We start from the raw sequence: 27,811 nt of genomic DNA on the forward strand, positions 1-27,811 counted from the left end.
CTGCAGTCTAGCCGCCGAGTGTTTGTTTTGAAATACTAAAAACAAAATGAATTAATTTTGACAAGAAAATATGTCCCAGATTTCGAGCTGTGTAAAACAGAAATATTAAAGAGGTGTATGATTTAGCTTAGGAGGTCGTGGTGCAAAGAAGTTTCCTTAAAACGCTTGAGCCTACCCCCTCCACCCCGACACGGTTGGTTGGTTGGTTGATTTGTTGTTTAACGCCGCACTCAGCAATATTCCAGCTATATGACAGCGGTCTGTACATAATCGAGTCTGGACCAGACAATCCAGTGGTTGATATCATGAGCATCGATCCACGCAATTGAGATACGATGACATGCATCAACAAAGTCAGCGAGCTTGACCACCCGATCCCGTTAGTCGCCTCTTACGTCAAGCATAGTCGCTTTTTTACGGCAAGCATGGGTTGATGAAGACCTATTCTACCCCGGATCTTCACGGGTCTACGATGATTGATGATTACATCGTTCACTGGTTTGTCTGGTCCAGACTATGTTGTTTCCAGACTGTCGTGAAATTGCTGACGTAGTGGCAATGCAGTCGTAAAACAGCATCCGCTCACTGGTGTCCACCTATCAGTTTATAGAAATTGTAATCATTTTAGTCATCTGAAAAGTGAGTGAGTGAGTTGGGTTTAACGCCGCTTTTAACAGCATTCCAGTTATATCACGGCGTGTAAGCTTAATGTGGGAAGAAAGCCCGAAGTGATGCAGGTCTCAGACGTTTATTGCTTCGGCGAAACCCACGAGCACGGGTATGGTGATGACAAACCTAGAAACATAATCGGGGCGAACCGGGATTCGAACCCACAATCATAGGTTTCTGGCATGTCCAAGGGACGCAACTCTGCACAGGGAATCGCGGCGCCTTAGACGACTGGTCCACCCGTGCCCCCCCAGTCATCTAAAGATGGCTTTACAATGAGAGCAAGGTACTCTAACCCCCAACGTACATTCGTCACTGACATGAACATATTGTAATGGTTAAATTAATATTTATTTTCAAGTAGAAAGAGACGAGAGAATTTTAGAATCACTGAGAAAAATCTAGAATTGCAAAACTATTATGGACGTGCAAGGATGAGGAAGAGAATGTATGGATGTCAACTTCTTTGTTATGAGGAACACAACGTTTCGGAGTATATACTGACTCCATCGCCATAATAACTTCTTTACTTCATCACAACTCCTGATGAACGAGTAAGTAAAAACTCCGAAACTTTGTGTTCCTCATAATGAAGAAGTTGACATCCATAAGTTCTCTTCCTTATGTGTATCACTTTTAAAAGCCTTTCAAAGACTTGCAAGGATGGTTTGTATATCTTTGTTTGAGGATATACCGTCATAGACCACTGGGCCCACTTGCACAAAGCAATCTTAGCGTTAGACTACCTTAGTATAGGTGAGGAGTATGGGAGTAACATTCATCGCGGCTCAAGTTTGTGTGTTTGTTGTTTAACGCAGCACTCAGCAATATTGCAGCTATATGACGGCCGTCTGTAAATAATCGAGTCTGGACCAGACAATCCAGTGGTTGATATCATGAGCATCGATCAACGCACTTGGGATACGATAACATACATCAACCAAAACAGAGCCTGACCACCCGATCACGTTAGTCGCCTATCACAGTAAGCATGGGTTGCTGAAGACCTATTCTCCCCCGGATCTTCACGGGTCTCGTGGCTCTAAGCTCGCTTTATGTTAGTGGGCCATTTAGTCTTGTGTGTGTCATTCATGCATCCCCCAGTGTTATACTGGTTATGCTTGGCTCGTGGTGGGTGAGTGAGTGAGTGTGAGCATATAGCAGGACTTGGAGTAGGACTCGCTGATCACAATTCCATGAAGTGAAATCAGTTTTCAGAGGATATGAGAAGCATCCAACCACTGCTTGAATTACCCCGGCTAGTACAGGGCTTCAAACTGCTGCGAGAATATTGTTTTCTGATAAAATTAATGTTCATAAAAATCTTATCTAAACGTGGAGAGATTTAGTTAAAATTCAAGAGCACGCTCGATGTATGGTAGGGTGTCAGATTTACCAGAGAGTGTCATATAAATATAAAGTGAAACTTCTAACTACGAACTATATGTCGTTTCAGACGATGTCACTTGAGGCAAACGAGCGAAACCTTACCAGTACACCGTTTGTGACGAACTATGTTTAACACGATAGATTGTGTATGTTCGCTGTATATCCCCCGGTGTATATACGTGGAACCGGCCAGTGTCACGACGAGGGTACATATGCAAGGTTCCCACAACAACATTGGCTCAACAGTGGCTCAACCGTTATCTCGGACATGCCGGGAGGTTCAGGTCGCCGAATATGTTCATCTCGAAGAGACACGACACTGCTATGACGACGACGTAGGTGAATATGCAGAAAATGCCGAGTTTCACATTCAGTTTCCAGCGGTTGACGAAGAGCGCTGCGATGAGGAGCGCCACCGTCACCAGCAAGATGATGGAGTTGTACAACAAAGCCCCGCTGCTGATGGTGACGGTCTCGCCTACGTTGACTGCGGCGGTCTCCAGTAACCATGGTAACCCCAGGCACATGAGAATGTTGAAGACGTTGCTTGCGATGGAATTCGAGACGGCCATGTCACCGAGGCCTATAAAGAAGGAGATGGTAATAAAAGAAATCGTGTATCGTATATAATGTACCATGCCTCGAATGTGATGTACCATGTATCGTATATAATGTACCATGCATCGAATGTGATGCACCATGTATCGTATATAATGTACCATGTATCGTTTATAATGTACCATGTATCGTATATAATATACCATGCATCGAATGTGATGTACCATGTGTCATATATAATGTACCATGTGTCGTATATAATACCATGTATTGTTTATAATGTACCATGTTCAGTATCTGATGTACCATGTATCGTTTATAATGTACCATGTTCCGTATATAATGTACCATGCATCGAATGTGATGTACCATGTATCGTTTATAATGCACCATGTATCGTATATAATGTACCATGTGTCGTATATAATGTACCATGTATCGTTTATAATGTACCATGTTCCGTATATAATGTACCATGCATCGAATGTGATGTACCATGTATCGTTTATAATATACCATGTTCCGTATCTAATGTACCGCCGTATCTAATGTACCATGTATCGTTTATAATGCACCATGTATCGTTTATAATGCACCATGTATCGTTTATAATGCACCATGTATCGTATATAATGTACCATGCATCGAATGTGATGTACCATGTATCGTTTATAATGCACCATGTATCGTTTATAATGCACCATGTATCGTATATAATGTACCATGTATCGTTTATAATGCACCATGTATCGTTTATAATGCACCATGTATCGTTTATAATGCACCATGTATCGTATATAATGTACCATGTATCGTATATAATGCACCATGTATCGTTTATAATGCACCATGTATCGTTTATAATGCACCATGTATCGTTTATAATGCACCATGTATCGTATATAATGTACCATGTATCGTTTATAATGCACCATGTATCGTATATAATGCACCATGTATCGTTTATAATGCACCATGTATCGTTTATAATGCACCATGTATCGTATACAATGTACCATGCATCGTTTATAATGCACCATGTATCGTTTATAATGCACCATGTATCGTATATAATGTACCATGTATCGTTTATAATGCACCATGTATCGTATATAATGCACCATGTATCGTTTATAATGCACCATGTATCGTTTATAATGCACCATGTATCGTATACAATGTACCATGCATCGAATGTGATGTACCATGTATCGTTTATAATGCACCATGTATCGTTTATAATGCACCATGTATCGTATATAATGTACCATGTATCGTTTATAATGCACCATGTATCGTTTATAATGCACCATGTATCGTATATAATGCACCATGTATCGTTTATAATGCACCATGTATCGTATATAATGCACCATGTATCGTTTATAATGCACCATGTATCGTTTATAATGCACCATGTATCGTATATAATGTACCATGTATCGTTTATAATGCACCATGTATCGTTTATAATGCACCGTTTATAATGCACCATGTATCGTATATAATGCACCATGTATCGTTTATAATGCACCATGTATCGTTTATAATGCACCATGTATCGTATATAATGTACCATGTATCGTTTATAATGTACCATGTATCGTTTATAATGCACCATGTTCCGTATCTAATGTACCATGTATCGTATACAATGTACCATGCATCGAATGTGATGTACTATGTATCGTTTATAATGCACCATGTATCGTTTATAATGCACCATGTATCGTATATAATGGACCATGTATCGTTTATAATGCACCATGTATCGTTTATAATGCACCATGTATCGTATATAATGCACCATGTATCGTTTATAATGCACCATGTATCGTTTATAATGCACCATGTATCGTTTATAATGCACCATGTATCGTTTATAATGCACCATGTATCGTATATAATGTACCATGTATCGTTTATAATGCACCATGTATCGTTTATAATGCACCATGTATCGTTTATAATGCACCATGTATCGTTTATAATGCACCATGTATCGGTTATAATGTACCATGTATCGTTTATAATGCACCATGTATCGTTTATAATGCACCATGTATCGTTTATAATGCACCATGTATCGTATAAAATGTACCATGTATCGTTTATAATGCACCATGTATCGGTTATAATGTACCATGTATCGTTTATAATGCACCATGTATCGTTTATAATGCACCATGTATCGTATATAATGTACCATGTATCGTTTATAATGCACCATGTATCGTATATAATGCACCATGTATCGTTTATAATGCACCATGTATCGTATATAATGTACCATGTGTCGTATATAATGTACCATGTATCGTTTATAATGTACCATGTTCCGTATATACTGTACCATGTATCGTTTATAATGTACCATGTATCGTTTATAATGCACCATGTATCGTTTATAATGCACCATGTATCGTATATAATGCACCATGTATCGTTTATAATGCACCATGTATCGTTTATAATGCACCATGTATCGTATATAATGTACCATGTATCGTTTATAATGTACCATGTATCGTTTATAATGCACCATGTTCCGTATCTAACGTACCATGTATCGTATACAATGTACCATGCATCGAATGTGATGTACCATGTATCGTTTATAATGCACCATGTATCGTTTAAAATGCACCATGTATCGTATATAATGTACCATGTATCGTTTATAATGCACCATGTATCGTTTATAATGCACCATGTATCGTATATGATGCACCATGTATCGTTTATAATGCACCATGTATCGTTTATAATGCACCATGTATCGTTTATAATGCACCATGTATCGTTTATAATGCACCATGTATCGTATATAATGTACCATGTATCGTTTATAATGCACCATGTATCGTTTATAATGCACCATGTATCGAATATAATGCACCATGTATCGTTTATAATGCACCATGTATCGTATATAATGTACCATGTATCGTTTATAATGCACCATGTATCGTTTATAATGCACCATGTATCGTTTATAATGCACCATGTATCGTATAAAATGTACCATGTATCGTTTATAATGCACCATGTATCGGTTATAATGTACCATGTATCGTTTATAATGTACCATGTATCGTTTATAATGCACCATGTATCGTATATAATGTACCATGTATCGTTTATAATGTACCATGTATCGTATATAATGCACCATGTATCGTTTATAATGCACCATGTATCGTATATAATGTACCATGTGTCGTATATAATATACCATGTATCGTTTATAATGTACCATGTTCCGTATATACTGTACCATGTATCGTTTATAATGTACCATGTATCGAATATAATGTATCATGTGTCGTATATAATGTACCATGTATCGTTTATAATGCACCATGTATCGTTTATAATGCACCATGTATCGTTTATAATGCACCATGTATCGTATATAATGTACCATGTGTCGTATATAATGTACCATGTGTCGTATATAATGTACCATGTATCGTTTATAATGCACCATGTATCGTATATAATGCACCATGTGTCGTATATAATGTACCATGTATCGTTTATAATGTACCATGTTCCGTATATAATGTACCATGCATCGAATGTGATGTACCATGTATCGTTTATAATGCACCATGTATCGTATATGATGTACCATGTGTCGTATATAATGTACCATGTATCGTTTATAATGTACCATGTTCCGTATATAATGTACCATGCATCGAATGTGATGTACCATGTATCGTTTATAATATACCATGTTCCGTATCTAATGTACCGCCGTATCTAATGTACCATGTATCGTTTACAATGCACCATGTATCGTTTATAATGCACCATGTATCGTTTATAATGCACCATGTATCGTATATAATGTACCATGTGTCGTATATAATGTACCATGTATTGTTTATAATGTACCATGTTCCGTATCTAATGTACCATGTGTCATATGCAAAGCATCCTGTCATGTACGATATATCGTACAATATTAATGTTAACTTTTATCTCTCACTAGCACACTCACACTCACTGACTGACTCACACACGCACTCTCACTCAGTCCAATCTCATGAAGATCAGATCTTAGTTTTCGCTACCGCTAACCAAAGATCTGAGGACATCCCATTACAGGTCACGTCGGAACGACCTTTCGTGATCATTGACCGACCAATGAAATGAGTGACAAGAAATCGACATTTGCCAATCAGAAGACAGCTGTCTCGGCACTAGTTTCAAACTGGCGACTACGCTTCGAAACATATTTTGATGTCTTCTCGATTAAAAAAAAAATTAAAACTGACCATAACAACATTCTGGAATGGCTTATAGATGGCCTAGATTGTATGGATATAATCATAAAACCCGTAACTGTCGTTCGGAATACCCTCTGTTAAATATTTCGAGGATGCATGATTAGAAAACATATTTCGACTGTCACTTTCAGGATCTGGTAAGCGACGCTCTGATTGGTTGGATGAAAGGTCGTGCTGACGTGACCCGTAATGGGATGTCCTCAGATCTTTTTTTAGCGGTAGCGAGAACTAAGATCTGATTTTAATGAGATTACACTCAATCACACTCACACTCAAACAGGCACTCTCACACACTGAATTATACACACTCACACATATACACTTACTCACATTCACACACTTACTGGCTCACACGATCACTGACTTACACACTTACTCACTTACTGACGTACACACACACCTGACTTACACACTCACAAACGTATTCACTGACACACACATACTGACTTACACATTCACTTACTGGCTTATACACACACACTGTCTTCCATACTTAAACATTCACACACTTATTCACTGGCACACACTCATATTGACGTACACACTCACTCACACACTTACTGGGTGAGTGAGTTGGGTTTAACGCCGCTTTTTAACAGTATTCCAGTTATATCGCGGCGTGTCAGCTTAATGTGGGAGGAAAGCCCGAAGTGATGCAGGTCTCACACGTTTACCACTTCAGTGAAACCCACGAGCCGAGCACGGGTATGGTGCTGACAAACCTAGAAACATAATCGGGGTGAACCGGGATTCGAACCCACAATCATAGGTTTCTGGCGTGCCCAAGGGACGCAACTCTGCACAGGGAATCGCGGTGCCTTACACGACTTGGCCACCCGTGCCCCCCACACACTTACTGACTTACACACTCACACTATTATTAGGAAGGCTCTGTAATAACGATTGTAACTCAATAACAAAGGATCTATTTTGTGCTCACACTGCTACCAACGCTACTGTCAATATAACCCGTCCAGTAGGGATATGCAACATCCTTCTGTATACTGCTAAAGAATATCATTTAGACAACTATATCAAAGAATACACTGATGGTTGTTCATTCCCAACTAAATCGGCTTGGCGAGCTCTTGTAATCAGACGTCTATCAGAGAACGAACAGTACATCTGGAGAGATAGATTAGCACAGAGTTCACATCTTTCACGGTACCACAAAATTCATAAACGGTTATAAATGCATGTTCTTTATAATGTAATGTATCTCTATCAACAATTACGACAGCCCCTGCAACTTTGTATTTAAAATCGGATCAAGAGCAAAAGTGTCGAAAGAATGCAACCATTGCACTAGACATTTCTGTGACTATGAAGTCATTTCTTCTCATGTCTGATTGATAAACTTGATGTTGATGTTTATGTGAAAATAGATATGCTTGACGCCGATGATATGCGTTTGTTCTTTCTCGGTGCAGATGTTCATAACTTGATTGCGATACTTGGCAAAGCATCATACTGTCTTTCTGCCACTTTATATGGGATTTGAAGAAAATACCTCATGTATATCTACTAGACACTTATACCTTACTGCTAACAAAATGTACATTGTAAATTGTTTATTCATAGCACTGTATAACATGATTTCATTGTATATAGGCAAGTAATCCAATTGATGTATTGTAAATAATGTATTTGTCGGTGTAAAATCTTCGTATTCAACTCTGGAGGAAATATTTAATAAAGAAATTCATAAATTCATGCATACACTCTTCTGACCCACACACCCTAACACTTATTCACTGGCACACTCACACACTTATTCACTGGAACACTCACACACTTATTCACTGGCATACTCATACACATATTCACTGGCACACTCACACACTTATTCACTGGCACACCCACACACTTATTCACTGGCACACTCACACACTTATTCACTGGAACACCCACACACTTATTCACTGGCACACTCACACACATATTCACTGGAACACTCACACACTTATTCATTGGCACACTCATACACATATTCACTGGCACACTCACACAGGTATTCACTGGCACACTCACACACTTATTCACTGGCACACTCACACACGTATTCATTGGCACATACACACACTTATTCACTGGAACATTTACACACTTATTCACTGGCACATTCACACACTTATTCATTGGCACTACCACACACTTATTCACTGGCACATTCACACACTCATTCATTGGCACACTCACACACTTATTCACTGGCACATTCACACACTTATTCACTGGTACATTCACACACTTATTCACTGGCACATTGGCACACCCACACACTTATTCACTGGCACATTTACACACTTATTCATTGGCACACTCACACACTTATTCATTGGCACACTCATACACTTATTCACTGGCACATTCACACACTTATTCATTGGCACACTCACACACTTTTTCACCGGCACACTCACACACTTATTCACTGGAACACTCACACACTTATTCACTGGCACATTCACACACTTATTCATTGGCACACCCACACACGTATTCACTGGCACATCCACACACTTATTCAATGGCACATTGGCACACCCACACACTTATTCATTGGCACACTCACACACTTATTCATTGGCACACTCACACACTTATTCACTGGCACATTCACACACTTATTCATTGGCACACCCACATACTTGTTCACTGGCACATTTACAAACTTATTCATTGGCACATTCACACACGTATTCACTGGCACACTCACACACTTATTCATTGGCACATTCACACACGTAATCACTGGCACACTCACACACTTATTCACTGGCACACTCACCCACTTTTTCACTGCCACACTCACACTTATTCACTGGCACATTCACACACATATTCACTGGCACATTCACACACTTACTCATTGGCACACTCACACACTTATTCACTGGCACATTCACACACTTATTTACTGGCACACTAACACACTTATTCATTGGCACACCCACACACTTATTCACTGGAACATTTACACACTTATTCACTGGCACATCCATACACTTATTCATTGGCACACTCACACACTTATTCACTGGCACATTCACACACTTATTCACTGGCACATTGGCACACCCACACACTTATTCACTGGCACATTGGCACACTTATTCATTGCCACACCCACACACATATTCACTAGCACATTCACACACTTATTCACTGGCACATTGGCACATTCACACAGTTTTTCACTGGCACATTCAAACACTTATTCACTAACACATTCACACACTTATTCATTGGCACACCCACACACGTATTCACTGGTACATTCACACACTTATTCAATGGCACATTGGCACACTCACACACTTATTCACTGGCACATTCACACACTTATTCACTGGCACATTCACACACTTATTCACTGGCACATTGGCACACCCACACACTTATTCACTGGCACATTTACACACTTATTCATTGGCACACTCACACACTTATTCATTGGCACACTCATACACTTATTCACTGGCACATTCACACACTTATTCATTGGCACACTCACACACTTTTTCACCGGCACACTCACACACTTATTCACTGGAACACTCACACACTTATTCACTGGCATATTCACACACTTATTCATTGGCACACCCACATACCTGTTCATTGGCACATTTACACACTTATTCATTGGCACATTCACACACGTATTCACTGGCACACTCACACACTTATTCATTGGCACATTTACACACGTATTCACTGGCACACTCACACACTTATTCACTGGCACACTCACACACTTTTTCACTGCCACACTCACACTTATTCACTGGCACATTCACACACATATTCACTGGCACATTCACACACTTACTCATTGGCACACTCACACACTTATTCACTGGCACATTCACACACTTATTCACTGGCACACTAACACACTTATTCATTGGCACACCCACACACTTATTCACTGGAACATTTACACACTTATTCACTGGCACATCCATACACTTATTCATTGGCACACTCACACACTTATTCACTGGCACATTCACACACTTATTCACTGGCACATTGGCACACCCACACACTTATTCACTGGCACATTGGCACACTTATTCATTGCCACACCCACACACTTATTCACTAGCACATTCACACACTTATTCACTGGCACATTGGCACATTCACACAGTTTTTCACTGGCACATTCAAACACTTATTCACTAACACATTCACACACTTATTCATTGGCACACCCACACACGTATTCACTGGTACATTCACACACTTATTCAATGGCACATTGGCACACTCACACACTTATCACTGACACATTTACACACTTATTCATTGGCAAACTCACACACTTATTCACTTGCACACTCACACACTTATTCACTAGCACATTCACACAACTATATACTGGCACATTCACACACTTATTCATTGGCACACCCACACACGTATTCACTGGCACATTCACACACTTATTCACTGGCACATTGGCACACCCACACACTTATTCACTGGCACACTCACACACTTATTTATTGGCAAACTCACACACTTATTCACTGGCACACTCACACAATTATTCACTGGCACATCCACACACTTATCCACTGGCACATCCACACACCTATATACTGGCACATTCACACACTTATTCATTGGCACACCCACACACGTATTCACCGGCACATTCACACACTTATTCATTGGCACACTCACACATTTATTCACTGGCACACTCACACACTTATTCACTGGCACATCCACACACCTATATACTGGCACATTCACACACTTATTCATTGCCACACCCACACACGTATTCACTGGCACATTCACACACTTATTCACTGGCACATTGGCACACCCACACACTTATTCACTGGCACACTCACACACTTATTTATTGGCAAACTCACACACTTATTCACTGGCACATTCACACACTTATTCATTGGCACATTCACACACTTATTCACTGGCACATTCACACACTTATTCACTGGTACACTCACACACTTATTCACTGGAACATTCACACACCTATTCACTGGCACATTCACACACTTATTCACTGGCACACACACACAGGTATTCACTGGCACACTCACACACTTATTCACTGGCACACCCACACACTTATTCACTGGCACACTCACACACTTATTCACTGGCACATTCACACACTTATTCACTGGCACACTCACACACTTATTCACTGGCACATTGGCACACCCACACACTTATTCACTGGCACACTCACACACTTATTTATTGGCAAACTCACACACTTATTCACTGGCACATTCACACACTTATTCATTGGCACATTCACACACTTATTCACTGGCACATTCACACACTTATTCACTGGTACACTCACACACTTATTCACTGGAACATTCACACACCTATTCACTGGCACACTCACACACTTATTCACTGGCACACACACACAGGTATTCACTGGCACACTCACACACTTATTCACTGGCACACCCACACACTTATTCATTGGCACACTCACACACTTATTCACTGGCACATTCACACACTTATTCACTGGCACACTCACACACTTATTCACTGGCACATTCACACACTTATTCACTGGAACACTCACACACCTATTCATTGGCACATTCACACACTTATTCATTGGCACATTCACACACTTATTCACTGGCACATCCATACATTAATTCACTGGCACATTCACACACGTATTCACTGGCACATTGGCACACCCACACACCTATTCACTGGCACATTGGCACACTTATTCATTGGCACATCCACACACGTATTCACTGGCACATTCACACACTTATTCACTGGCACATTCACACACTAATTCATTGGCATATTTACACACTTATTTATTGGCAGACTCACACAGTTTTTCACTGGCACATTCAAACACTTATTCACTGGCACATTCACACACTTATTCATTGGCACACCCACACACGTATTCACTGGTACATTCACACATTTATTCACTGGCACAATGGCACACTCACACACTTATTCACTGACACATTTACACACTTATTCATTGGCACACTCACACACTTATTCACTGTCACACTCACACTTATTCACTGGCACATTCACACACTTATTCATTGGCACACTCACACATTTATTCACTGGCACATTCACACACTTATTCACTGGCACATTCATACACTCATTCATTCGCACATTCACACACTCATTCAATGGCACATTCACACACTTATTCATTGGCACACTCTCACACTTATTCACTGGCACATTCACACACTTATTCGTTGGCACACTCACACACTTATTCATTGGCACATTCACACACCTATTCATTGGCACATTCAGACACTTATTCATTGGCACATTCACACACTCATTCAATGGCACATTCACACACCTATTCACTGGCACACTCACACACTTATTCACTGGCACACACACACAGGTATTCACTGGCACACTCACACACTTATTCACTGGCACACCCACACACTTATTCATTGGCACACTCACACACTTATTCACTGGCACATTCACACACTTATTCACTGGCACACTCACACACTTATTCACTGGCACATTCACACACTTATTCACTGGAACACTCACACACCTATTCATTGGCACATTCACACACTTATTCATTGGCACATTCACACACTTATTCACTGGCACATCCATACATTAATTCACTGGCACATTCACACACGTATTCACTGGCACATTGGCACACCCACACACCTATTCACTGGCACATTGGCACACTTATTCATTGGCACATCCACACACGTATTCACTGGCACATTCACACACTTATTCACTGGCACATTCACACACTAATTCATTGGCATATTTACACACTTATTTATTGGCAGACTCACACAGTTTTTCACTGGCACATTCAAACACTTATTCACTGGCACATTCACACACTTATTCATTGGCACACCCACACACGTATTCACTGGTACATTCACACATTTATTCACTGGCACAATGGCACACTCACACACTTATTCACTGACACATTTACACACTTATTCATTGGCACACTCACACACTTATTCACTGTCACACTCACACTTATTCACTGGCACATTCACACACTTATTCATTGGCACACTCACACATTTATTCACTGGCACATTCACACACTTATTCACTGGCACATTCATACACTCATTCATTCGCACATTCACACACTCATTCAATGGCACATTCACACACTTATTCATTGGCACACTCTCACACTTATTCACTGGCACATTCACACACTTATTCGTTGGCACACTCACACACTTATTCATTGGCACATTCACACACCTATTCATTGGCACATTCAGACACTTATTCATTGGCACATTCACACACTCATTCAATGGCACATTTACACACTTATTCATTGGCACACTCACACACTTATTCACTGTCACATACACACACTTATTCACTGGCACATTCACACACTTATTCATTGGCACATTCACACACTTATTCACTGGCACATTCACACACTTATTCACTGGTACACTCACACACTTATTCACTGGAACATTCACACACCTATTCACTGGCACACTCACACACTTATTCACTGGCACACACACACAGGTATTCACTGGCACACTCACACACTTATTCACTGGCACACCCACACACTTATTCATTGGCACACTCACACACTTATTCACTGGCACATTCACACACTTATTCACTGGCACACTCACACACTTATTCACTGGCACATTGGCACACCCACACACTTATTCACTGGCACACTCACACACTTATTTATTGGCAAACTCACACACTTATTCACTGGCACATTCACACACTTATTCATTGGCACATTCACACACTTATTCACTGGCACATTCACACACTTATTCACTGGTACACTCACACACTTATTCACTGGAACATTCACACACCTATTCACTGGCACACTCACACACTTATTCACTGGCACACACACACAGGTATTCACTGGCACACTCACACACTTATTCACTGGCACACCCACACACTTATTCATTGGCACACTCACACACTTATTCACTGGCACATTCACACACTTATTCACTGGCACACTCACACACTTATTCACTGGCACATTCACACACTTATTCACTGGAACACTCACACACCTATTCATTGGCACATTCACACACTTATTCATTGGCACATTCACACACTTATTCACTGGCACATCCATACATTAATTCACTGGCACATTCACACACGTATTCACTGGCACATTGGCACACCCACACACCTATTCACTGGCACATTGGCACACTTATTCATTGGCACATCCACACACGTATTCACTGGCACATTCACACACTTATTCACTGGCACATTCACACACTAATTCATTGGCATATTTACACACTTATTTATTGGCAGACTCACACAGTTTTTCACTGGCACATTCAAACACTTATTCACTGGCACATTCACACACTTATTCATTGGCACACCCACACACGTATTCACTGGTACATTCACACATTTATTCACTGGCACAATGGCACACTCACACACTTATTCACTGACACATTTACACACTTATTCATTGGCACACTCACACACTTATTCACTGTCACACTCACACTTATTCACTGGCACATTCACACACTTATTCATTGGCACACTCACACATTTATTCACTGGCACATTCACACACTTATTCACTGGCACATTCATACACTCATTCATTCGCACATTCACACACTCATTCAATGGCACATTCACACACTTATTCATTGGCACACTCTCACACTTATTCACTGGCACATTCACACACTTATTCGTTGGCACACTCACACACTTATTCACTGTCACATACACACACTTATTCACTGGCACATTCACACACTTATTCATTGGCACACTCACACATTTATTCACTGGCACACTCACACACTTATTCACTGACACATCCACACACCTATATACTGGCACATTCACACACTTATTCATTGGCACATTCACACACTTATTCAATGGCACACCCACACACGTATTCACTGGCACATTCACACACTTATTCACTGGCACATTGGCACACCCACACACGTATTCACTGGCACACTCACACACTTATTTATTGGCAAACTCACACACTTATTCACTGGCACATTCACACACTTATTCATTGGCACATTCACACACATATTGACTGGCACATTCACACACTTATTCACTGGCACACTCACACACTTATTCACTGGAACATTCACACACCTATTCACCGGCACACTCACACACGTATTCACTGGCACACACACACAGGTATTCACTGGCATACTCACACACTTATTCACTGGCACACCCACACACTTATTCATTGGCACACTCACACAGTTATTCACTGGCACATTCACACACTTATTCACTGGCACACTCGCACACATATTCACTGGCACATTCACACACTTATTCACTGGAACACTCACACATTTATTCACTGGCACACGCACACAGGTATTCACTGGCACACTCACAAACTTATTCATTGGCACACTCACACACTTATTCACTGGCACACTCACACACTTATTCACTTGCACACTCACACACTAATTCACTGGCACATTCACACACTTATTCATTGGCACATTCACACACTTATTCATTGGCACACCCACACACTTATTCACTGGAACATTTACACACTTATTCACTGGCACATCCATACACTTATTCACTTGCACATTCACACACTTATTCACTGGCACATTGGCACACCCACACACCTATTCACTGGCACATTAGCACACTTATTCATTGGCACACCCACACACGTATTCACTGGCACATTCACACACTTATTCACTGGCACATTGGCACATTCACACACTTATTCACTGGCACATTCACACACTAATTCATTGGCATATTTATACACTTATTTATTGGTAGACTCACACAGTTTTTCACTGGCACATTCAAACACTTATTCACTGGCACATTCACACACTTATTCATTGGCACACCCACACACGTATTCACTGGTACATTCACACACTTATTCACTGGCACAATGGCACACTCACACACTTATTCACTGACACATTTACATACTTATTCATTGGCACACTCACACACTTACTCACTGTCACACTCACACACTTATTCACTGGCACATTAACACACTTATTCATTGGCACACTCACACATTTATTCACTGGCACACTCACTCACTTATTCACTGGCACATTCATACACTCATTCATTCGCACATTCACACACTCATTCAATGGCACATTCACACACTTATTCATTGGCACACTCACACACTTATTCCCTTGCACATTCACACACTTATTCATTGGCACACTCACACACTTATTCATTGGCACACTCACACATTTATTCACTGGCACACTCACACACTTATTCACTGGCACATCCACACACCTATATACTGGCACATTCACACACTCATTCATTGGCACATTCACACACTTATTCACTGGCACGTTCACACACTTATTCATTAGCACATTCACACACTTATTCATTTGCACATTCACACACTTATTCATTGGCACATTCACACACTTATTCACTGGCACACTCACACACTTATTCACTGGCACACTTACACTCTGCCTTACACACTCACATACTTACATTCACACATTCAGACACTGACTCGTTGACTCACCATCCCTGGCCACATACAGGCTGGCCAGACAGTCCGGGACACTGGTGCCAGCAGACAGGAGCGTCAGACCCATCACCATGTCCGGGATCTCTAGCGCGTCACCTGGTTACACAACAACACCTGGTTATACAACAACACCTGTTTACACAACAACACTGGTTACACAACACCTGGTTACACAACAACACCTGGTTATACAACAACACCTGGTTACACAACAACACCTGGCTACACAACAACACTGGTTACACAACAACACCTGGTTGTACAACAACACCTGGTTACACAACAACACCTGGTTATACAACAACACCTGGTTACACAGCAACACCTGGTTACACAACAACACCTGGTTATACAACAACACCTGGTTACACAGCAACACCTGGTTATACAACAACACCTGGTTATACAACAACACCTGGTTACACAGCAACACCTGGTTATACAACAACACCTGGCTACACAACACCTGGTTACACAACAACACCTGGTTACACAACAACACCTGGCTACACAACAACACTGGTTACACAACAACACCTGGTTACACAACAACACCTGGTTATACAACAACACCTGGTTATACAACAACACCTGGCTACACAACACCTGGTTACACAACAACACCTGGTTATACAACAACACCTGGTTACACAACAACACCTGGTTATACAACAACACCTGGCTACACAACACCTGGTTACACAACAACACCTGGTTACACAACAACACCTGGCTACACAACAACACCTGGCTACACAACAACACTGGTCACACAACAACACCTGGTTATACAACAACACCTGTTTACACAACAACACTGGTTACACAACACCTGGCTACACAACACCTGGTTACACAACAACACCTGGTTACACAACAACACCTGGTTACACAACAACACCTGGTTGTACAACAACACCTGGTTACACAACAACACCTGGTTATACAACAACACTTAGTTGTACAACAACACCTGGTTACACAACAACACTGGTTACACAACAACACCTGGTTATACAACAACACCTGGCTACACAACAACACCTGGTTATACAACAACACTGGTTACACAACAACACCTGGTTATACAACAACACCTGGTTATACATCAACACCTGGTTACACAACAACACCTGGTTATACAACAACACCTGTTTACACAACAACACTGGCTACACAACACCTGGCTACACAACACCTGGTTACACAACAACACCTGGTTACACAACAACACCTGGTTACACAACAACACCTGGTTACACAACAACACCTGGTTATACAACAACACTTAGTTGTACAACAACACCTGGTTACACAACAACACCTGGTTATACAACAACACTTAGTTGTACAACAACACCTGGTTACACAACAACACCTGGTTATACAACAACACCTGGCTACACAACAACAACTGGTTATACAACAACACCTGGTTACACAACAACACCTGGTTATACAACAACACTTAGTTGTACAACAACACCTGGTTATACAACAACACCTGGTTACACAACAACACCTGGTTATACAACAACACCTAGTTATACATCAACAACTGGTTACACAACAACACCTGGTTACACAACAACACCTGGTTATACAACAACACTTAGTTGTACAACAACACCTGGTTACACAACAACACTGGTTACACAACAACACCTGGTTATACAACAACACCTGGTTACACAACAACACTGGTTACACAACACCTGGCTACACAACACCTGGTTACACAACAACACCTGGTTACACAACAACACTTAGTTGTACAACAACACCTGGTTACACAACAACACTTGGTTATACAACAACACCTGGTTACACAACAACACCTGGTTATACAACAACACTTAGTTGTACAACAACACCTGGTTATACAACAACACCTGGTTACACAACAACACCTGGTTATACAACAACACCTGGTTATACAACAACACCTGGTTATACAACAACACCTGGTTATACAACAACACCTGGTTACGCAGCAACCCCTGGTTATACATCACGCCTGGTTATACAACAACACCTGGTTATACATCACGCCTGGTTACGCAACAACACCTGGTTATACAACAACACCTGGTTATACATCAACACCTGGTTACGCAGCAACCCCTGGTTATACATCAACACCTGGTTACATAACAACACCTGGTTACACAACAACACCTGGTTATACAACAACACCTGGTTATACAACAACACCTGGTTATACAACAACACCTGGTTATACAACAACACCTGGTTATACAACAACACCTGGTTATACAACAACACCTGGTTACGCAGCAACCCCTGGTTATACATCACGCCTGGTTATACAACAACACCTGGTTATACATCACGCCTGGTTACGCAACAACACCTGGTTATACAACAACACCTGGTTATACATCAACACCTGGTTACGCAGCAACCCCTGGTTATACATCAACACCTGGTTACATAACAACACCTGGTTACACAACAACACCTGGTTATACAACAACACCTGGTTATACAACAACACCTGGTTATACAACAACACCTGGTTACACAACAACACCTGGTTACACAACAACACCTGGTTACACAACAACACCTGGTTACACATCAACACCTGGTTATACAACAACACCTGGTTATGCAACAACACCTGGTTATACAACAACACCTGGTTATACAACAACACCTGGTTATACAACAACACTTAGTTATACAACAACACCTGGTTATACATCAACACCTGGTTACACAACAACACCTGGTTACACAACAACACCTGGTTACACAACAACACTTAGTTGTACAACAACACCTGGTTACACAACAACACTTGGTTATACAACAACACCTGGTTACACAACAACACCTGGTTATACAACAACACTTAGTTGTACAACAACACCTGGTTATACAACAACACCTGGTTACACAACAACACCTGGTTATACAACAACACCTGGTTATACAACAACACCTGGTTATACAACAACACCTGGTTATACAACAACACCTGGTTACGCAGCAACCCCTGGTTATACATCACGCCTGGTTATACAACAACACCTGGTTATACATCACGCCTGGTTACGCAACAACACCTGGTTATACAACAACACCTGGTTATACATCAACACCTGGTTACGCAGCAACCCCTGGTTATACATCAACACCTGGTTACATAACAACACCTGGTTACACAACAACACCTGGTTATACAACAACACCTGGTTATACAACAACACCTGGTTATACAACAACACCTGGTTATACAACAACACCTGGTTATACAACAACACCTGGTTATACAACAACACCTGGTTACGCAGCAACCCCTGGTTATACATCACGCCTGGTTATACAACAACACCTGGTTATACATCACGCCTGGTTACGCAACAACACCTGGTTATACAACAACACCTGGTTATACATCAACACCTGGTTACGCAGCAACCCCTGGTTATACATCAACACCTGGTTACATAACAACACCTGGTTACACAACAACACCTGGTTATACAACAACACCTGGTTATACAACAACACCTGGTTATACAACAACACCTGGTTACACAACAACACCTGGTTACACAACAACACCTGGTTACACAACAACACCTGGTTACACATCAACACCTGGTTATACAACAACACCTGGTTATGCAACAACACCTGGTTATACAACAACACCTGGTTATACAACAACACCTGGTTATACAACAACACTTAGTTATACAACAACACCTGGTTATACATCAACACCTGGTTACACAACAACACCTGGTTACACAACAACACCTGGTTATACAGCAACACCTGGTTATACAACAACACCTGGTTACAGATCAACACCTAGTTATACAACAACACTTGGTTATACAACAACACCTGGTTACACAACAACACCTGGTTATACAACAACACCTGGTTACGCAACAACACCTGGTTATACAACAACACCTGGTTATACAACAACACCTGGTTATACAACAACACCTAGTTATACAACAACACCTGGTTATACATCAACACCTGGTTACACAACAACACCTGGTTACACAACAACACCTGGTTATACAGCAACACTGGTTACACAACAACACCTGGTTATACAGCAACACCTGGTTATACAACAACACCTGGTTACAGATCAACACCTAGTTATACAACAACACCTGGTTATACAACAACACCTGGTTACACAACAACACCTGGTTATACAACAACACCTGGTTATACAACAACACCTGGTTATACATCAACACCTGGTTATACATCACGCCTGGTTATACAACAACACCTGGTTATACAACAACACCTGGTTATACATCAACACCTGGTTACGCAGCAACCCCTGGTTATACATCAACACCTGATTATACAACAACACCTGGTTACACAACAACACCTGGTTATACAACAACACCTGGTTATACAACAACACCTGGTTATACAACAACACCTGGTTACACAACAACACCTGGTTACACAACAACACCTGGTTATACAACAACACCTGGCTACACAACAACACCTGGTTATACAACAACACCTGGTTACACAACAACACCTGGTTATACAACAACACCTGGTTATACAACAACACCTGGTTACACAGCAACACCTGGTTACACAACAACACCTGGTTACACAACAACACCTGGTTATACAACAACACCTGGCTACACAACAACACCTGGTTATACAACAACACCTGGTTACACAACAACACCTGGTTATACAACAACACCTGGTTATACAACAACACCTGGTTACACAGCAACACCTGGTTATACAACAACACCTGGTTATACAACAACACTTGGTTACACAGCAACACCTGGTTATACAATAACACCTGGTTATACAACAACATCTGGTTACACAGCAACACCTGGTTATACAACAACACCTGGTTATACAACAACACCTGGCTACACAACAACACCTGGTTATACAACAACACCTGGTTATACAACAACACCTGGTTACACAGCAACACCTGGTTATACAACAACACCTGGCTACACAACAACACCTGGTTACACAACAACACCTGGTTACACAACACCTGGTTACACAACAACACCTGTTTATACAACAACACCTGGTTATACAACAACACCTGGCTATACAACAACACCTGTTTATACAACAACACCTGGTTATACAACAACACCTGGCTACACAACAACACCTAGTTATACATCAACAACTGGTTACGCAACAACACCTAGTTACACAGCAACACCTGGTTATACAACAACACCTGGTTACAGATCAACACCTAGTTATACAACAACACCTGGTTACACATCAACACCTGGTTGTACAACAACACCTGGTTATACAACAACACCTGGTTATACAACAACACCTGGTTACACAACAACAACTGGTTACACAACAGCACGTGGTTATACAGCAACACCTGGTTATACAACAACACCTGATTACAGATCAACACCTAGTTATACAACAACACCTGGTTACACATCAACACCTGGTTATACAACAACACCTGGTTATACAACAACACCTGGTTATACAACAACACCTAGTTATACAACAACACCTGGTTATACAACAACACCTGGTTACACACCAATACTTAACTTTGCAACTGAACTACAGTATCCAGTAATGAATCCTATGACCATGAGTTCGAATCCCAGTATGTCTTCATTATGAGCCCTGGTTTGTCTGTACCGTACGCACTCGTTCATTTACCAAACAAGCAAACGCCTCATTCCAGGTGAGGTGAGGTGAAATTGGGTTTAACTTCGCGTCCGAGATTATTGCACTTATACAGCGACGTGCATGCACGTGTGTGTAGCTGCTTGTACTAGTCCGGACTAATGTCGATTTATAGTGCTATCTCACTGGGTACCATACCGCAGTTTAACATGAATACCCCACTCAGACACAGTATACTGACTCCGAGCCGACCAGTCCTTGTTTTAGCCCCTTAGTGCCTTAATGCCGAGCGCCAGACAGGGTAAAAACAAGTACAATCTTTAACGTCTTTTGGCATGACGCGGCCGGGAATCGAACTCCGGACCTTTCGCTCTCCGGACGGACGCTCAACCACTAGACCACGCAGACGGTCTCAAATTCCTGATATGTCGTGGCATTACCGAAACACTGGTCAAAGCGGTGCTAGATCCACCTTGCTACCAGGCCGGCTGTTTACGAGTGACATTTAAGAGCACATGCGTGCTCAGTGACATATGTGGGGGTAATACGTGGACGCACGCCATGCAGTCATGACACACAAGTATACTACTCAAAAGAAGTTAAGGATCACCGGATTCTTTCATATTACTATAGTTAATCTCTCATGCCATGACAGATTAGCTTCTACCACTATGAAAAAATCGGGTGATCCTTAACTTCTTTTGGGTAGTATACATTAATGTTGAACCAAGGGAGATAACCACCCGCAATCGTGACCATCCAGACCAACACATAGGAGAAGATGGCGATCCAGAAAACAGACATGAAGAAGGTGACGAGGTACATCTTCCTCCACGTCGTGCGACGTCGACAGTCCGGTACCGTCAGGAACAACAACACTTTCACGGGAACCATGGCAACCCAAAATATTCTCAGGAAGAAGGAATCCGGAATAATCCAAGGAGAATGGTGATTGGGCACTGTGAAAACAAACAGCAGAATGACGTCATATTTTTATTGAGGTATTGAGTGAGTTTTCCAGCAATGCCACAGGTAGGAACATCCCAAGTGGCTTTGTTAAACAGCAACGTTAAGTGAACGATATTACCACCGCCCCATGAACAAGGACAATTATACACTACCGGTCAAAAGAAAGTATTCACTTCAAAAATGGATTTGACCAAAACATTTCAAACGTTATCAAAACGTTACTAGGCTGAATGGGTACAATGTGTGAAGCCCATTTCTGGTGTCCCCCCGCCGTGATATTGCTGGAATATTGCTAAAAGCGGCGTAAAATCATACCCACTCACTCACTACTAGGCTGAAACGGTCGCTAAATCACTGCAAAGTTAAGGTCCACAGCTGTGATACCCACAAATACACCATCATCGAATAAAAACTTGTTGTACCCATGGGTGTATACGTTGTGTATGTGTATTTGTATACTTTGTGTATGAATGTTTTTGAACAACAGAGAATACCCCCTGTTCGGTTTGAATTATGAATTAGTCAGCTGAACACACGTGTCGCCTTTAATTCCCCAAACTGGGATCTCAAAGTGACACTTTGATACTATTTTCTATGTCATATTTGTTAGTTTTGAACTCGGCAATATTTCAGCTATATGACGGTAGTCGTAGTCGCCTCTTACGACAAGCATAGTCGCCTCTTACAAGTATAGTCGCCTCTTACGACAAGTATAGTCGCCTCTTACGGCAAGCATAGTCGCCTCTTACGACAAGCATAGTCGCCTCTTACGACAAGCATAGTCGCCTCTTACGACAAGTATAGTCGCCTCTTACGACAAGCATAGTCGCCTCCTACGACAAGCATAGTCGCCTCCTACGACAAGCATAGTCGCCTCTTACGACAAGCATAGTCGCCTCTTACGACAAGTATAGTCGCCTCTTACGACAAGCATAGTCGCCTCTTACGACAAGCATAGTCGCCTCTTACGACAAGTATAGTCGCCTCTTACGACAAGCATAGTCGCCTCCTACGACAAGCATAGTCGCCTCCTACGACAAGCATAGTCGCCTCTTACGACAAGCATAGTCGCCTCTTACGACAAGTATAGTCGCCTCTTACGACAAGCATAGTCGCCTCTTACGACAAGCATAGTCGCCTCTTACGACAAGCATAGTCGCCTCTTACGACAAGCATGGGTTGCTGAAGACCTATCCCCTTCACGGGGAGTTTTCTATATCAGTTTTTTTAAAGATTATATGCTATTAATTTGATGAAGGACGTGTTTAGGAACCACGGAACTTTAGGAAGGTTTGTTGATATATTTACAGGACTTGTCAGAAGATGAGGAGGGGCTGGTTTCCTGGGATTCGCTGATGGCCTCGGATTGTGTGGAACGACTTTCAACATCGGGAAAACTCGTTTCCGCGTCAACACCATCGCTAGAACGTCTCCGTTTTCCCTGCAGCAAGGGCGTCCTAACCTCGTTATCGTCCTGGTCAAATGATCCCTTCACGCATGACCGGAAGCCGTTAACTGCCTTTTGTGCGATGTGTTCAAGTTTCCGGTTAAAGGCCAGAATAACGAAGTAGATAATACACATCACTAACAAAATCATGGCCTCGAACCTGCAACAGTTAGGTTAAATGCGACGTTGAACAGTATTTGAACATATTTTGATAATGTTTACTAAAGAATCACAAAAAGCGAATCTTGGATTTGAAACCAAGATTATCGGTCATAGATCCTTCCCATCCAGTCTAAAATCTAATTAAGCCAGGGCTTTACTGTCTTTGCGAAATATTTGATATATCCAAATGCCAGCAAAACCGTTTGTCCCAACGTGTTATCAATGTATATTTCCATTCTATCCTACCTGGTACCCATATAGTGCTGGTTGCACACGGCATCTTAAATTTGCAAACTGTGAGGTGAATCTATATTAAATTCCCATTTATGTCCTTGTAATCTTACCATTCCACGACGCCATCTTGGATGACGATGATCAGTGCCAGCACAGAAAACAGGTAGAACAGAGTGTCTCTGAACACTGGCCACCACGTGAGTTGCACCACCTGTAAATACGTGAGTCTTTTATTACAAACCTCCCGTGACCTCTGACCTATAATGACTTCTGGTGATCGATACTGCCTGGTCACCTCTGATGATCGTCACTGCCTGATTAACGCCCACCTCACCTCTGATGATTGTCACTGCCTGTTCATCCCCACGTCACCTCTGATGATCGTCACTGCCTGGTCACCTCTGATGATCGTCACTGCCTGGTCACCCCCTCCTCACCTCTGATGATCGTCACTGCCTGGTCATCCCCACGTCACCTCTGATGTTCGTCACTGCCTAGTCACCCCCACGTCACCTCTGATGATCGTCACTGCCTGTTCATCCCCACGTCACTTCTGATGATCGTCACTGCCTAGTTACCCCCACGTCACCTCTGATGTTCGTCATCCCCACGTCACTTCTGATGTTCGTCACCCCCACCTCACCTCTGATGTTCGTCACTGCCTGGTCACACCCACGTCAGCTCTGATGTTCGTCACTGCCTGGTCACCTCTGATGATCGTCACTGCCTAGTCACCCCCACGTCACCTCTGATCTTCGTCACTGCCTGGTCACCTCTGATGATCGTCACTGCCTGGTCACCCCCACCTCACCTCTGATGATAGTCACTACCTGGTCACCCCCACGTCACCTCTGATGTTCGTCACTGCCTGGTCACCCCCACCTCACCTCTGATGTTCGTCACTGCCTAGTCACCCCCACGTCACCTCTGATGATCGTCACTGCCTGTTCATCCCCACGTCACCGCTGATGTTCGTCATTCCCACGTCACTTCTGATGTTCGTCACCTCCACCTCACCTCTGATGTTCGTCACTGCCTGGTCACCCCCACCTCACCTCTGATGTTCGTCACTGCCTGGTCACACCCACGTCACCTCTGATGTTCGTCACTGCCTGGTCATCCCCACGTCACTTCTGATGTTCGTCACTGCCTGGTCATCCCCACGTCACTTCTGATGTTCGTCACTGCCTGGTCACCCCCACCTCACCTCTGATGTTCGTCACTGCCTGGTCACCCCCACGTCACCTCTGATGATAGTCACTACCTGGTCACCCCCACGTCACCTCTGATGTTCGTCACTGCCTGGTCATCCCCACGTCACCTCTGATGTTCGTCATCCCCACGTCACTTCTGATGTTCGTCACCTCCACCTCACCTCTGATGTTCGTCACTGCCTGGTCACCCCCACCTCACCTCTGATGTTCGTCACTGCCTGGTCACACCCACGTCACCTCTGATGTTCGTCACTGCCTGGTCATCCCCACGTCACTTCTGATGTTCGTCACTGCCTGGTCATCCCCACGTCACTTCTGATGTTCGTCACTGCCTAGTCATCCCCACGTCACTTCTGATGTTCGTCACTGCCTGGTCATCCCCACGTCACCTCTGATGTTCGTCACTGCCTGGTCACACCCACCTCACCTCTGATGTCATCCCCACGTCACTTCTGATGTTCGTCACTGCCTGGTAATCCCCACGTCACTTCTGATGTTCGTCACTGCC

The 27,811-nt window shown here is 42.1% G+C and overlaps 1 protein-coding gene across 1 annotated transcript in view; it reads right to left on the reverse strand.

Moving 5' to 3' along the window:
• Nucleotides 1-1,035: 1,035 nt before the first annotated feature.
• Nucleotides 1,036-27,811, reverse strand: part of LOC139464322 (sodium/potassium/calcium exchanger 4-like) — a 35,057-nt gene continuing 8,281 nt past the window's right edge. Inside the window, exons 5-9 of the mRNA XM_071245844.1 lie at nucleotides 26,200-26,300; nucleotides 25,555-25,853; nucleotides 24,021-24,236; nucleotides 17,581-17,682; nucleotides 1,036-2,641 (exon numbers count right to left, since the gene is read on the reverse strand). Of these exons, the coding sequence (XP_071101945.1) occupies nucleotides 2,316-2,641; nucleotides 17,581-17,682; nucleotides 24,021-24,236; nucleotides 25,555-25,853; nucleotides 26,200-26,300 (1,044 nt within the window). The 3' untranslated portion in view covers nucleotides 1,036-2,315. The remainder of the gene's footprint in view (nucleotides 2,642-17,580; nucleotides 17,683-24,020; nucleotides 24,237-25,554; nucleotides 25,854-26,199; nucleotides 26,301-27,811) is intronic.

The sequence above is a fragment of the Haliotis cracherodii genome, unplaced genomic scaffold (assembly GCF_022045235.1).
Source record: "Haliotis cracherodii isolate W230 unplaced genomic scaffold, xgHalCrac1.p SCAF_17, whole genome shotgun sequence".
Lineage (NCBI taxonomy): Eukaryota > Metazoa > Mollusca > Gastropoda > Lepetellida > Haliotidae > Haliotis > Haliotis cracherodii.